At 39.3% G+C, this 12,037-nt stretch overlaps 2 protein-coding genes across 6 annotated transcripts in view; one reads left to right on the top strand and one right to left on the bottom strand.

The window, feature by feature from the left end:
* The window catches only part of DTL (denticleless E3 ubiquitin protein ligase homolog), a 66,434-nt gene extending 60,176 nt beyond the window's left edge, over positions 1–6,258 (bottom strand). For 3 of the 5 annotated variants that reach the window (XM_059675293.1, XM_059675292.1, XM_059675291.1), the window contains exon 1: positions 6,054–6,258. In XM_059675293.1, the coding sequence (XP_059531276.1) occupies positions 6,054–6,105 (52 nt within the window). In that variant the 5' untranslated portion in view covers positions 6,106–6,258. The remainder of the gene's footprint in view (positions 1–6,053) is intronic. The other 2 variants (XM_059675290.1, XM_059675298.1) reach the window with 2 other exon arrangements.
* Positions 6,259–6,436: 178 nt separating this feature from the next.
* INTS7 (integrator complex subunit 7) overlaps positions 6,437–12,037 on the top strand; it is a 43,805-nt gene continuing 38,204 nt past the window's right edge. The window contains exons 1-3 of the mRNA XM_059675270.1: positions 6,437–6,652; positions 9,361–9,490; positions 10,712–10,858. Coding sequence (XP_059531253.1) covers positions 6,559–6,652; positions 9,361–9,490; positions 10,712–10,858 — 371 coding nt within the window. The 5' untranslated portion in view covers positions 6,437–6,558. The remainder of the gene's footprint in view (positions 6,653–9,360; positions 9,491–10,711; positions 10,859–12,037) is intronic.

The following is a 12,037-nucleotide window of genomic DNA, read 5'->3' as shown; positions in this document are numbered from 1 at the left end:
TTCCCCGGCCCTGGTCAGGGTACGTGCAGGAGGCAACCAATCAATGTCTCTCTCACATCAATGTTTCTCTCTATCTCTGTCTGTCTCTCTCTCTAAAAATCAATGGAAAAATATCCTCAGGTGAGGATCAACCAAAAATAAATAATTAAAAATAAATAAATAAAAAAGCTTTATATATCTAATATAGACCCAGTCACTATCTATAATCCTCTATAACACAGTTTTTGGTATTTTCCTAAGAAAGAATGAATGAGCACTCCCAAATTCTGGTAAGGTATAGTCTTTGGGCTTTTCATCTAAATAGAGACTCTTGCTAGTACATTTAAGATGGCAAAAAAACAAAAAAAAAACAAATGGCTTTTACACATTAAAAAAGATCTTCTCCAACCCTTTGGAGACTGTTTTTAGAGGTTCTAATGCAACATTACTGTAAACTCATAAGTTACTAGCAGCATCATACATAATCCAATGGTCATAGAATTAAAGGAAATAACTTATGTCAAATATGCCTACTGTAGCAACTAACGTATTCACAAGTTGATTATTAATTTCACTTCCTTTTCCCTTTCCAGTGCTGAAATTCAAGTCATAGTATCTTGAAGTATATTAAAGTAATTTTAAAGTAAAGCATTATGTACCTTCCCCTTGAGTACAAGCAGTTAGTCCTGGCATAGTAGGAGGGTCAGGGAAGTCTTTAGGGAGGTGAAATCAAACACAAATCTTGAAAGATGAATATGTTTTCATTGAATATACAAGACAGGGGAAGAATTTCAGGGTGGAGGAAGAGTTTACTCTGCTTGGGTCAGAAACCTAATTTGCACTATAGTCTAAAAAGTAAAACATCTTCAAAGATCTACCATTTTTATATGTGGGTCAAAACATTTTAAATATATATAAAAGGAACACTGATTCAATAAATAGTTATTAAAATCAGACTTTATTAAATGTAGGAGGAAACAATGAAATTATACTTTATATTGAGAGCTGTCTAAATAATTAACAAACTCTCACATTTTAAGGTACTTTCGATTCTCACTTTTCATGAAAAAACAAAACTGGAGAAGACAGCTAAGCCTGACATAACCTCATGTTCATAGAGATAACCTAAGGGAACCAGAACAAAGGAGGCAAATAAATTCAATCCAGATTTAGTAATTATTCCTGAGGATTTTATCTCAAGGTCAGATATCATTATAAATTAGCCATTAAAGGATTAAGAAAACTGTGGTACATCTACACGATGGAATACTATGCTGCTGTAAAAAAGAAGGAACTCTTACCATTGCGATGGCATGGATGGAACTGGAGAGCATTATGCTAAGTGAAATAAGCCAGTCAATGAAGGAAAAATACCACATGATCTCACTCATTCATGGATAATAAAGACCATTATAAACTTTTGAATAATAATAGATACAGAGGCAGAGCTGCCTCAAACAGATTGTCAAACTGCAGCGGGAAGGCCGGGGAGGGTTGGGGGGCAGGAGGGAGGGGGGTAAGAGATCAACCAAAGGACTTGTATGCATGCATATAAGCCTAACCAATGGACATAAGACACTGGGGGGTAGGGGAGGCCAGGGGATTGTCAAGGGCGGGGGGAAAAAGGGACACATATATAATACCCTTTGTAATACTTAAATAAAAAATAAAAAATAAATAAATTAGCCATTAAAGACCACCAAAAGAATACAGTAATTAGTTATGTTGTAGAGCTAAAAAAATATCCACCCACAGAAAGAATTTAAAAACAAAAGTTTCTGTTCTAAAGTTATATAAATGTCCCTAGCTGGTTTGGCTCACTGGATAGAGCATCAATCAGCCTGTGGATGGAAAGGTCCCCAGTTTGATTCTGGTCAAGGGCACATGCCCGGGATGTGGGCTCAATCCCCAGTAGAGGGCGTGCAGGAGGCAGCTGATCAATGATTCTCATCATTGATGTCTCTCTCTCCCTCTCCCTTCCTCTCTGAAATCAACAAAAATATATACTATACAACAGTAAAAAAGAATCTCTTACCCTTTGAGACAGCATGGAGGGATCTGGAGAGTATCATGCTAAGTGAAATAAGTCCGTCAGAGAAAGACAAATATTACATGATCGCAATCATGTGGAATCTAAGTAACAAAATAAACTGATGAACGGAGTGGACTGGAGACATGGAAGCATGGAACAGAGTGCGGAATCTCAGAGGGAAGGCAGGGGAGGGAGAGTGGGTGAGAGGTAATCAACCAAGGACCTTATATGCATATATGCATAACCCGTGGACACAGACAAAAGGTGCTGAAGGCCTGGGGTGGGAGGGGTGGGCTGGAGGGGGTCAAGGGGGGGGGGGAGAACATACATAATACTTTCAACAATAAAGAATTATTATTTTTTAATCAATAAAAATATATATTTTAAAAAGTTATAGAAATGCACACTTGTGGTTTAGGATTTTTCAAAAAAAGTTAATGACTTCACACTAATTCAAAAGAACTGAATCTTAAATAATTTAGGTGGAATTGAAAATAATATGTATGCTATGGAGATCTAATTCTTTACAATTAAACATTGACTCCTGTCAACTTTGCCTCATAACCTACAGACTAATATCCAAATATTAATAAATGGCCTAACACGACTTAGTAACTAGTCCCCTCCATTTTTGGACCAGACCCTTAAACTACTTTTAGATTAGTGTGTTATGCTGTTCCCAACATGAACTTGTAATGCTTTCCCCCACAACACTCATTTGAAAAGCCTATTACTTACCCAATGTACAATTTAAAATTACATGCAGATTTTTCAAAGAGTATCTGAGAACATGAGAGTTTTCAGAGAATCAATTTCCTGATACTCAAATTCCATGTATAAACATTTCTAAAAGTGATCGTCTGAAAAGGTTGAGGCTTTTTTCTCCTCTCCCTTTATCACTGTCTTCCACTTTCAAAAGAAAGGTATTTCCATGCCCCAATTTTACACCTTGCGGTACCCCAAGATGTAAAAACTTTTGGGGCCCCAAATGAGAGACAACCAGATACTCCCTTTAGTGAAGGCATAACGAACACACAAATCCATTGCTTGAAAAAATACACTTCCAATAAAATTTTAACTTTTTGCTTAGTAATTCCTTATCAAAATTAAAAATATATATTGTAAAAAAATATGTATATATATTGTTTTGATTAATTGCAAACTAATAATTGCAATGGTAAGTCAATCCAGATGAACTTTTAACACACAGAGCCTTACAATCACAGATAATATTAATTCAAATGTATTTTTTTTACAAAAAAAAGGGTGATCAATCCAATTTTCAAGCTTAAAATAAGTCAATATTTATAATATGGCCAGAAATTAAATCCTTTATATTTATTTAAACATACGATAAAAACTTTTAGGTACCAATTTTTAAAATACACAGAAGAGTAATCAGATTTCTATTTTAGAAATATCATTGGCAACAATGTGGAGAATAAACTAGAGAGAGGCCACTTGGGAGACCGGTTATAGTCCTGACCAGAAGGTATCAGGGCCCAAACTAAGGAAACGGAATGGTAAACATAGAACAGATCCAAGATATGGTGAAGATGCAAAATCAGCGGGGAAAGAAAGGTTAGAGTCAAGATATTATAAGGAAACTTTCTGGATGTGTAACTTGAGGAAAATGGAGAAATTCTGATTAGCTCAGGTTTCTGGCTGGGCAGACTAGTTTAAAATAATGGAACCACTGCCAAAATAGGTAATATAGCAGGTTTAGGGGAAAAGTCAGTTCAGTTTAGGTATTTGAGTTTGAGATGCCTATAGCACTGACCATCCGGATAAAGATACTCATACAACTTTTATGACTGGATGTAACAGTCTTGGGAAAGGAAGGTTGCAGGTGGCAGTGGAAGAAGCCCTGGTGAAGACTCTGATCATCACCGGGAGTGGATAGGAGGAGAAAGGGGGCCTAGGATGGAACACTGACAGGAAGGGGAAAAGAGAAAATGGTCCTATCATGTTCAGTGCATAATATATAAGGATGAATGAATTTCAAAGCCTAACACATAACAATGAATGAGAATTTATGAGAGAGAAAGGAAGATGTAGAGGATAAATTGGAGAATTAGGAGAGAATGTGTTACAAAATCAAGGCTAGAGTTTGCCTCGGGTCACACAGATAAGAGTAGAACTGGATTTAAAACTCAGGCATTAAAAAACAACAAAGAACGCAGGCATTTTATCTCCAAAGCCAAAGCTCTTAACCACTGACAGATAGAGAAGTTACTCAAGCAAGGTCCCTGGATAGACAAAAAGAGGGGGTATTTAAAGTATGATTTAAAATATTATGCAAGAGGGAAGTAGGTCAGGATGATATAAAGTTTTAGGTTGGTGGCAGAAAGTTGAGGGACTACTCAGTCTCCTTCTCAATATCCTTTTCCTAAAAGACCAGCGATTTTCAACCTTTTTCATCTCATGGCACACATAAACTAATTACTAAAATTCCGCAGCACACCAAAATACGTATTTTTTTGCCAATCCGACAAAAAATAAAAAGGTGTAATTTTGATTCGTTCACACCGGACGGCTACTGTTGTGTTGGCTGTTGTCATTTTCTTACTTGACAATCTAAGGGAAAAGAGGTCAGTGCCCTGACTAAATAGTCAGGTATTGCATGTTTTAAATTTTATTTTTTTGCAGCACACCGGTTGAAAATCGTTACCCTAGACCTATGCCTTAAATGTAAAAAGTTCCCTTCTCAGATTCTTTTCTTTTTGTTTTCCACGTGATTTTTCCCCCCACGTGGTTTTAAAGAGAAAGAAGACTCATCCTTCTTTAAAGGAATGAAATTTCATTTCTATCCAAGCTTAGTCTAGATAGTAACATCCTTATCAGAAAGTTTCTGAAGCATACCAAAATATGTTATTTTTTTGCCAATCTGACAAAAATTAAAAAGGTATAATTTTGATTCGTTCACACCGGACAGCTATTGTTGTGTTGGCTGTTGTCATTTCCTTATTTGACAATCTAAGGGAAAAGAGGTCAGTGCCCCGACTAAATAGTCGGGTATTACATGTTTTAATTTTTTTTTATTTTATTTTTTTGCAGCACACCGGTTGAAAATCATTGTCCTAGACCTATGCCTTAATTATAAAAAGCTCCCCTCTCAAATTCTTTTCTTTTTTCCCCCCGCACGTGGTTTTAAAGAGAAAGAAGACCTATCCTGCATTTCTATCCAAGCTGAGTCCCAGCAGTAACGTCCTTATCAGAAAGTTTCAGGTCGATGACACTGAAACCCAGGCTCAAAATTCTTACTGCCAAGGTTTTAACTTAAGGAACCTCAAGAACTCCAGAGAATAAGTGAGACTTCTGCATACCAATAGGGAAATATTCCCAAGTTACACCGTTAGAGTGAAAAACAAAACAAAACACTTTGATATCACCTCTGTAAATACCAATACATACTACCCCTGGCATTGAAAAAACATGTTGGAAAAATATAGTTCAATCTATTTAATAGTGGTATTCTCTGGGGTCTGTGGTTATGGGCACTTTTCACTCTATAATTTCAAATGTTTATGCATATGAAGTAATCAGGGAGAAAAAAAGCCTTCTTGGCCATGCTAGAAGCAGATGTTCCGTCTTCTCCGCTCGACGGAGTTCCTGAACAGCGGGTCAGATTCGCTGAAGTGCTATAATAATAAATATTAGGGCTCACTAGGATTCCACAACAAATTAATCAATGCATACGAGCCTCCTCGATCTCACACAGCTGACGAGAAACACACAGACACGCTCACACGCACGCACATGCACGCGTTTTCCACTAAAAGTGTACTATAGGCACAAGCCGTAAAGGAGGCCATTTAAGTTAACTTCGCTCCCTCCGCCCGCCTACATTTTAGTTTTAAAAATGGAGACTCCGATTAAAAGTGTCCCGAGGGCATGAAAGCGCAGCTCTCTTCAGTCGTCCGGCCGAAGGAGAACTCGGGGCTGGAGCTGGGAAACAACTGGATTCGGCCTTGGTCCGAGGTGTGGTTTCGGGGGAGGCGAATCCCGCCAGCAACAGGCAGCGGTTAGGGCCGTTACTCACCATGTCTCGGGACGCCAAACTGGGGCTGTCGGAGCACCGAATTGAAGAGCATCTGGGCCGGGGGGGAAGGCACAACGGAGAGGAAAGTCGTCGAGATGCCACCGGTTCAGCAGAAGTCGCAACTTGGGTCCTTGAGAAGAGGACTAGTTATAGCCTCCAACTCCCGCCACTGTAAGCCCCGGCCACCAAACTCCCCGCCAAACTGACGTCACGCCCTCTGATTGGCTCTCACCGCGGCGTCCGGGCGCCGTCGATTCACTTCCCTCTACGAATCCCCGCCTCCTTTTCTCCCAGCCGCGGGAACCTGGGGTTCTGGAGCTCCCAGGGCGCCTGCGCGGGGCGGCGCTGAGGTGCTGGCGAACGGCGTGGTGACCAGGGCGCATGCGTACCACAATTTGACAGAGCGCGGAGGAAAAATCCGCGAGAAGGTGGTGGAAGAAGATGGCGGTGATGGGGCCGAGTTTGCAATATTTCTGAATAGGATAGTCCAGTAACTATTGGGGCCATGGCGTCAAACTCAACTAAGTCTTTCTTGGCAGATGCCGGCTATGGTGAACAGGAGCTGGATGCTAACTCTGCCCTTATGGAATTAGACAAAGGTATTCAAAAGAGCGGGCTGAGCGGGTGTGATGGATGTGGGGGAAGTGGCGCCACCAGGCGGTGGTAGCCTCGGGCATGCGCGTTGCTTCCCTAGGCGGGGGGCGGGCGCCTGTGCCTTTGGTGAATTGCAGGGAAATTGCCGCGTTGCTCGATTGGCCTTGCACTAATCGAGCTCGTAGCGAGCTCTGGTGATGGGCCCGTTTTTGACCACTTGGGGGCACAAGTACCCCGATTTTCCAAGCAGGTTTTTTTTTTTTTAATTGAAAAATTATTTTTCAGAACGTTCAATTGAGAACAGGTTTTCACCAAAAGATGATTAATAATCGTGCACCGACTTTATAGCGATTTTTTTTTGTTCTGTAGCTGTTACTTGCAGGTTACTGGACAGGTTAAATACAGCTGAGACCATCCGAAAACCATCCCCTGCTCCTTCTCTGCAGACAATTCCTAGAGTCTTATTTCCTTACGAGGACGGGGAGTGGGCATTTGGTGTAGTAGAACGAGCTTTGAAGTTAGATTGAGTTGAATTGCAATTGCACTGATTTATTATCATGGACAAGTCACCTAACCACCGAACCTCGGTTTTTTGTCTGCAAAGTGGTACAGAACCATTGAGCTGACAAGATTGTTGTAAATATTAAGAGAAATAAAATAGAATTTATGGAACAAAAATATACTAAGTGATATAATGGCAGGCAAAAGAAGCCATTATATTAAGTGCTAAAAAGAGATGTCTTCTTCTTAGGTATGAATATGGAAGACAAAGCCAGATATTTGTCAGTATAGAACTCAAGTATTAAAATGAAATTTTTGTTTCAATGTACTTCAAGGATTTTTATTGAATGAGGAAAGTATTTTGTCACTTGCTATATATATATATTTCAGAGAGAGGGATGGAAACATCAGTGATGAGAAACATCGATTGGCTGCCTCCTGAACGCCCCACAACCCAAGCATGTGCCCTGACCAGGAATCTAGTAAATGTGACCTCCTGGCTCACAAGTCAACTGAGCCACATCTGCCTGTCACAGATAATTCTTAATTAACTGTAGTCAATGTATAGTGTATTCAGAACCGGACTAAAGGTTAGAAGAATCTAAGTCTACTATGAACCATTTCCCAGGTCTCTGACGTGGATACTCTGTTAACTTTGGGAGGACTTTCTTTTGTGAGTGTGTGTTTCTTTTTTAAACTGTAAAGATTTTTAGTAGGTTGGTCTAGATCAGGGGTCCTCAAACTTTTTAAACAGGGGGCCAGTTCACTGTCCCTCAGACCGTTGGAGGGCCGGACTATAGTTTAAAAAAAAACTATGAACAAATTCCTATGCACACTGCACATATCTTATTTTGAAGTAAAAAAAACAAAACACAGGAACAAATACAATATTTGTATTTGCGTGTGGTCCGCGGGCCGTAGTTTGAGGACCCCTGGTCTAGATAGATAAGAGTTCCTCAGCCTTTTAAAAAACATTTTTGTTGTTGTTGGTAACCCTCACCTGAGAATAGTTTTCCAATGATCTTTAGAGAGAGTGAAAGGGCAGGGGAGAGACAGAGAGAAACATTGATGATGTGAGAGAGATACATCGATTGGTTGCCTCCTACATGCGCCCGGATTGAGCCTACAGCTGAGGTATGTGCCCTTGATGGGAATCCAACCCAGGGCCCTTCAGTCTGCCGGCTGCTCTATCCACTGAGCTAAACCAACGAGGGCAGTTTCTCAGACTTCTAAAAAAGAATTTCTCAGACATTTTAGCCTTTAACTCCTTTTGATCAACAAAAAAATGTCACAGCACTCCAATTCAATATTCTTTTGGTTGAGTCCCAGAATCTTTTTTTTTTTTTTTTTAATATATTTTATTGGTTTTTTTACAGAGAGGAAGGGAGAGAGATAGAGAGTTAGAAACATCGATGGGAGAGAAACATTGATCAGCCGCCTCCTGCACATCTCCCACTGGGGATGTGCCCGCAACCCAGGTACATGCCCTTGACCGGAATCGAACCTGGGACCCCTCAGTCCGCAGGCCAACGCTCTATCCACTGAGCCAAACCGGTTTTGGCAAGTCCCAGAATCTTTAGTGCATCCCCACCAGTCAAAAAATAATGTGAGCCCTAGCTGATGTGTCTCACATCGATGTTTCTCTCTCTGTGTCTCTCCCCTTCCCTTCCACTCTCTCTAAAAATCAATGGAAGAAATATCCTCAGGTGAGGATTAATAACAACAAAAAAGAAAATAATGTGAGCTCTGCTTTCTCTTTCCAAAGCTATAGGGCTTTTCCCCTTCTGAAGTATAAAATCATAACACTAAGTGTTTTTTAAAAACTGTACAATCTTGGCTCTCCCTCCAGGAAGCATGCCTTTCCCTTTCCCTTCCCCATCCCTGTCCCAGGCATGTTACTGTCAGCTTTCTCACTCCCAACCTCCAAGGGACCTTCCTTCACCTCTGTAGCTTGTTTCCTAAGCCCACTTTTTCTACAAATTATTTCTTCTACCTCTGTGATTTTATAGATAAATGTTTTCTTACTAAAAAAATAAATAAATAAAAACCACATAATCTTTTCCTCCCCGTTCTGATAATTCCTTGCTTATTCCCCAGGGAGAGTTGCAGGTCCAGATATATAATATTCTTACCAATTCTAAAGACATTTGCTATGTTTTGCCTTATTGTAGCCACAAGTGTGTAAGCTGTTGTCTTTTTATGTTTTTCATAGGTCTAAGATCTGGCAAACTTGGTGAACAATGTGAAGCAGTTGTTCGCTTTCCCAGGCTCTTTCAGAAGTATCCATTCCCTATTCTCATCAATTCTGCATTCCTAAAGTTAGCTGATGTTTTCAGGGTTGGGTAAGTCTTTTGAAAGCCTTGGTGTCCTGAAGCACTTTGTTCATATCTCTGTTTTATATTGTGGTCTTTATTCTTTTTGACTTTTAGAACTTACATATGGTTGGTTACCATTTTAATGGACACAGAGTATCTAATACCTTTTTGTGGGAGATTTAGTGGTGTTTTAAGCAAAAATGAAGAGTATAAATTAGAGAGTACTTATTTCTTTGTGTAATAGGATAAATCAAATTAAGGCAACCTTGATATATTAGTACTAAAGGCCCGGTGCGGGAGGTGACCCGGAGATCAGGGGAAGGCGACGCCCCATCACTCAAGCAGCGCAAGCTTCGGCCGGCCCTGGTTACCTGAGCCTCGGGCAGCTGGGCAGCCACCATCTGAGGCTTGCCTACACCTTGGGCCAGCCCTGGGCGGCGGGGGGCTGAGGGGACTGGGGGACTCTAGAGGCAGGTGTCCTGGCGGGGCTGAGGAGACTGGGCGCCACCATCTTTGAGGGCGTGGTAGTCAATTAGCATATTCCCTCCTTATTTTCTGTGGGTGCTGCCATCTTTGAGGGCGGGGTAGTCAATTAGCATATTCCCTCCTTATTGGCTGTGGGTGCCACCATCTTTGCGATGGTGTGAGGGTCAATTAGCATTTTCCCTCTTTATTAGATAGGGTATGTTTTGGAAATACCTGTGGCTTTGTACTGATTGTTCTGAGCAGTTTTGGAATTAATAGCTTATTTTATAACACGAGCTAACATGTTATTGCGAAGTGCTCGAAGCATGTAAGCACTGACTTAAAAAACCCATTTATTTTTTTTCCCCACCGGCCTTTCTCCCATTTCTTTCTACCATTCTTCAAGCTCTCATGTACTTATGCACACACCAAATCAGACTTGAAGGGGAAAAGATGTTGTAGAAGTAGCTCTAGAGGGGAGGAAGACCGTCTGACCTCTTGGCCTTGGTTATTATATGATGAGATTCAGTTCTGCCTCAGGGCTTCTGCTTGTGTCACTGCCATTTTGGTGTCTGGCGGCAGGACTGCAGGCATTGCTAACTGCTTATGCTGAACGCCCACCTAAAGTACTATAGATTTTAACTCCTAACGAGAACACAAATAATAAGATTGAAAAACATTTCCCTGTTGCTACAATTTAATATTAATAGTGTAATTTTGATTCCTAATTAAACATTACTTTTCTAAAGTGGCCTAATTTATTCTATCCCTGGTTTTTCGTAGAAACAATTTCCTGAGGCTCTGTGTTCTTAAAGTTACTCAACAAAGTGAGAAGCATTTGGAGAAGATTCTAAATGTGGATGAATTTGTGAAGAGAATTTTCTCTGTGATTCATAGCAATGATCCTGTAGCAAGAGCCATCACACTCCGGTATACTGCATTGCTGTAATGATTCACCACAAGATTGTTTGAGTTGTAATTATGTAACCAGAAAAGGCAATATACTTACTTTTTCATTTTGATTATTAAAAATTAAAAATTTACTTTTGTTTTTTCAACTGAGACTCAGTGCAAAAATATGGTAACTGTACTTACCTATAAATACTTTTGTTTTTCATCTATGATACTGTTTGGGTTGTATATTGTCACCTAACTTGTTTTTGAAACATTCCTTTCTGCAGGTAAATGTTCTGATCAAATAGCTAGGATCTGAATGTAGCTTAGCTTCAGCTCATTTTGAACTTCCTGACCTTCTTCTTACTGTTTTGTGTTAATTTTCTTTATTCATCCTTAGTTATGTACTCATTTTTGCATGCAATAATTTGTATTTGAACTCCTTGGAGAATGCCAGATATAACCACTGAAGTTTCATCACCCTTTTGTTTCTTGCCACTAAAAACATTTTTTAAAAATTTTATTAGTCTATAAAAAAAATTTATAAGCCTTATCTCCAGCTTGAACCATGTTCTTTTTTTAGCGCTGCTGTCTATGGAATCACTTGTATAATTATGGGATTTTTTTAAAAATTCACTTTTCTAAATTATAGGATTCATTTCTGACTTGCTCTTTTTAACTATGAAGTCTAGGATATCACTTCTTCCCTATGTTTCCATATTTTCACACCTGGAACTGGTTCTTCCCTCTTATTCATAATTAAGTGCTTTTGTCATTCATATTTTGAAGTTTTTTTTTTTTTTACCCATTACTTTAGACTTATAAATTACAACAACAAATGGTGGAAGAAGCTGGGAGATACTCACTGCATTTGAAATGTAGTGCTACAAATTATATTATTACCAGAAATATTTCAGAAAGTAGAATCATGGGATTATGCATTTTTTGCCCTTTTATATTACATAGTAACAAACTGCTAATCAAGATATGTCAATATTAGCCTAGTCTAATCTTTTCTTGTATAAAATATTAGATTAATGGTTATTTTTTATTTACATATTTTGGGGGAAAATTAAATAATTTTAGAATTTTTTTTTCTAATTGAAATTAAATTACCTATTTAGTCCATTTTAATATCTTGTTTCTAAGAACTCTACTACTTGTGTCCAATCGATTATATCTCCATAAGATAATTGGGAGATGATATGTCAGGTA

This window comes from Myotis daubentonii, chromosome 18 (assembly GCF_963259705.1).
Source record: "Myotis daubentonii chromosome 18, mMyoDau2.1, whole genome shotgun sequence".
In the NCBI taxonomy this organism is placed as follows: Eukaryota; Metazoa; Chordata; class Mammalia; order Chiroptera; family Vespertilionidae; genus Myotis; species Myotis daubentonii.
This window is presented reverse-complemented; position numbering and strand designations above follow the sequence as displayed.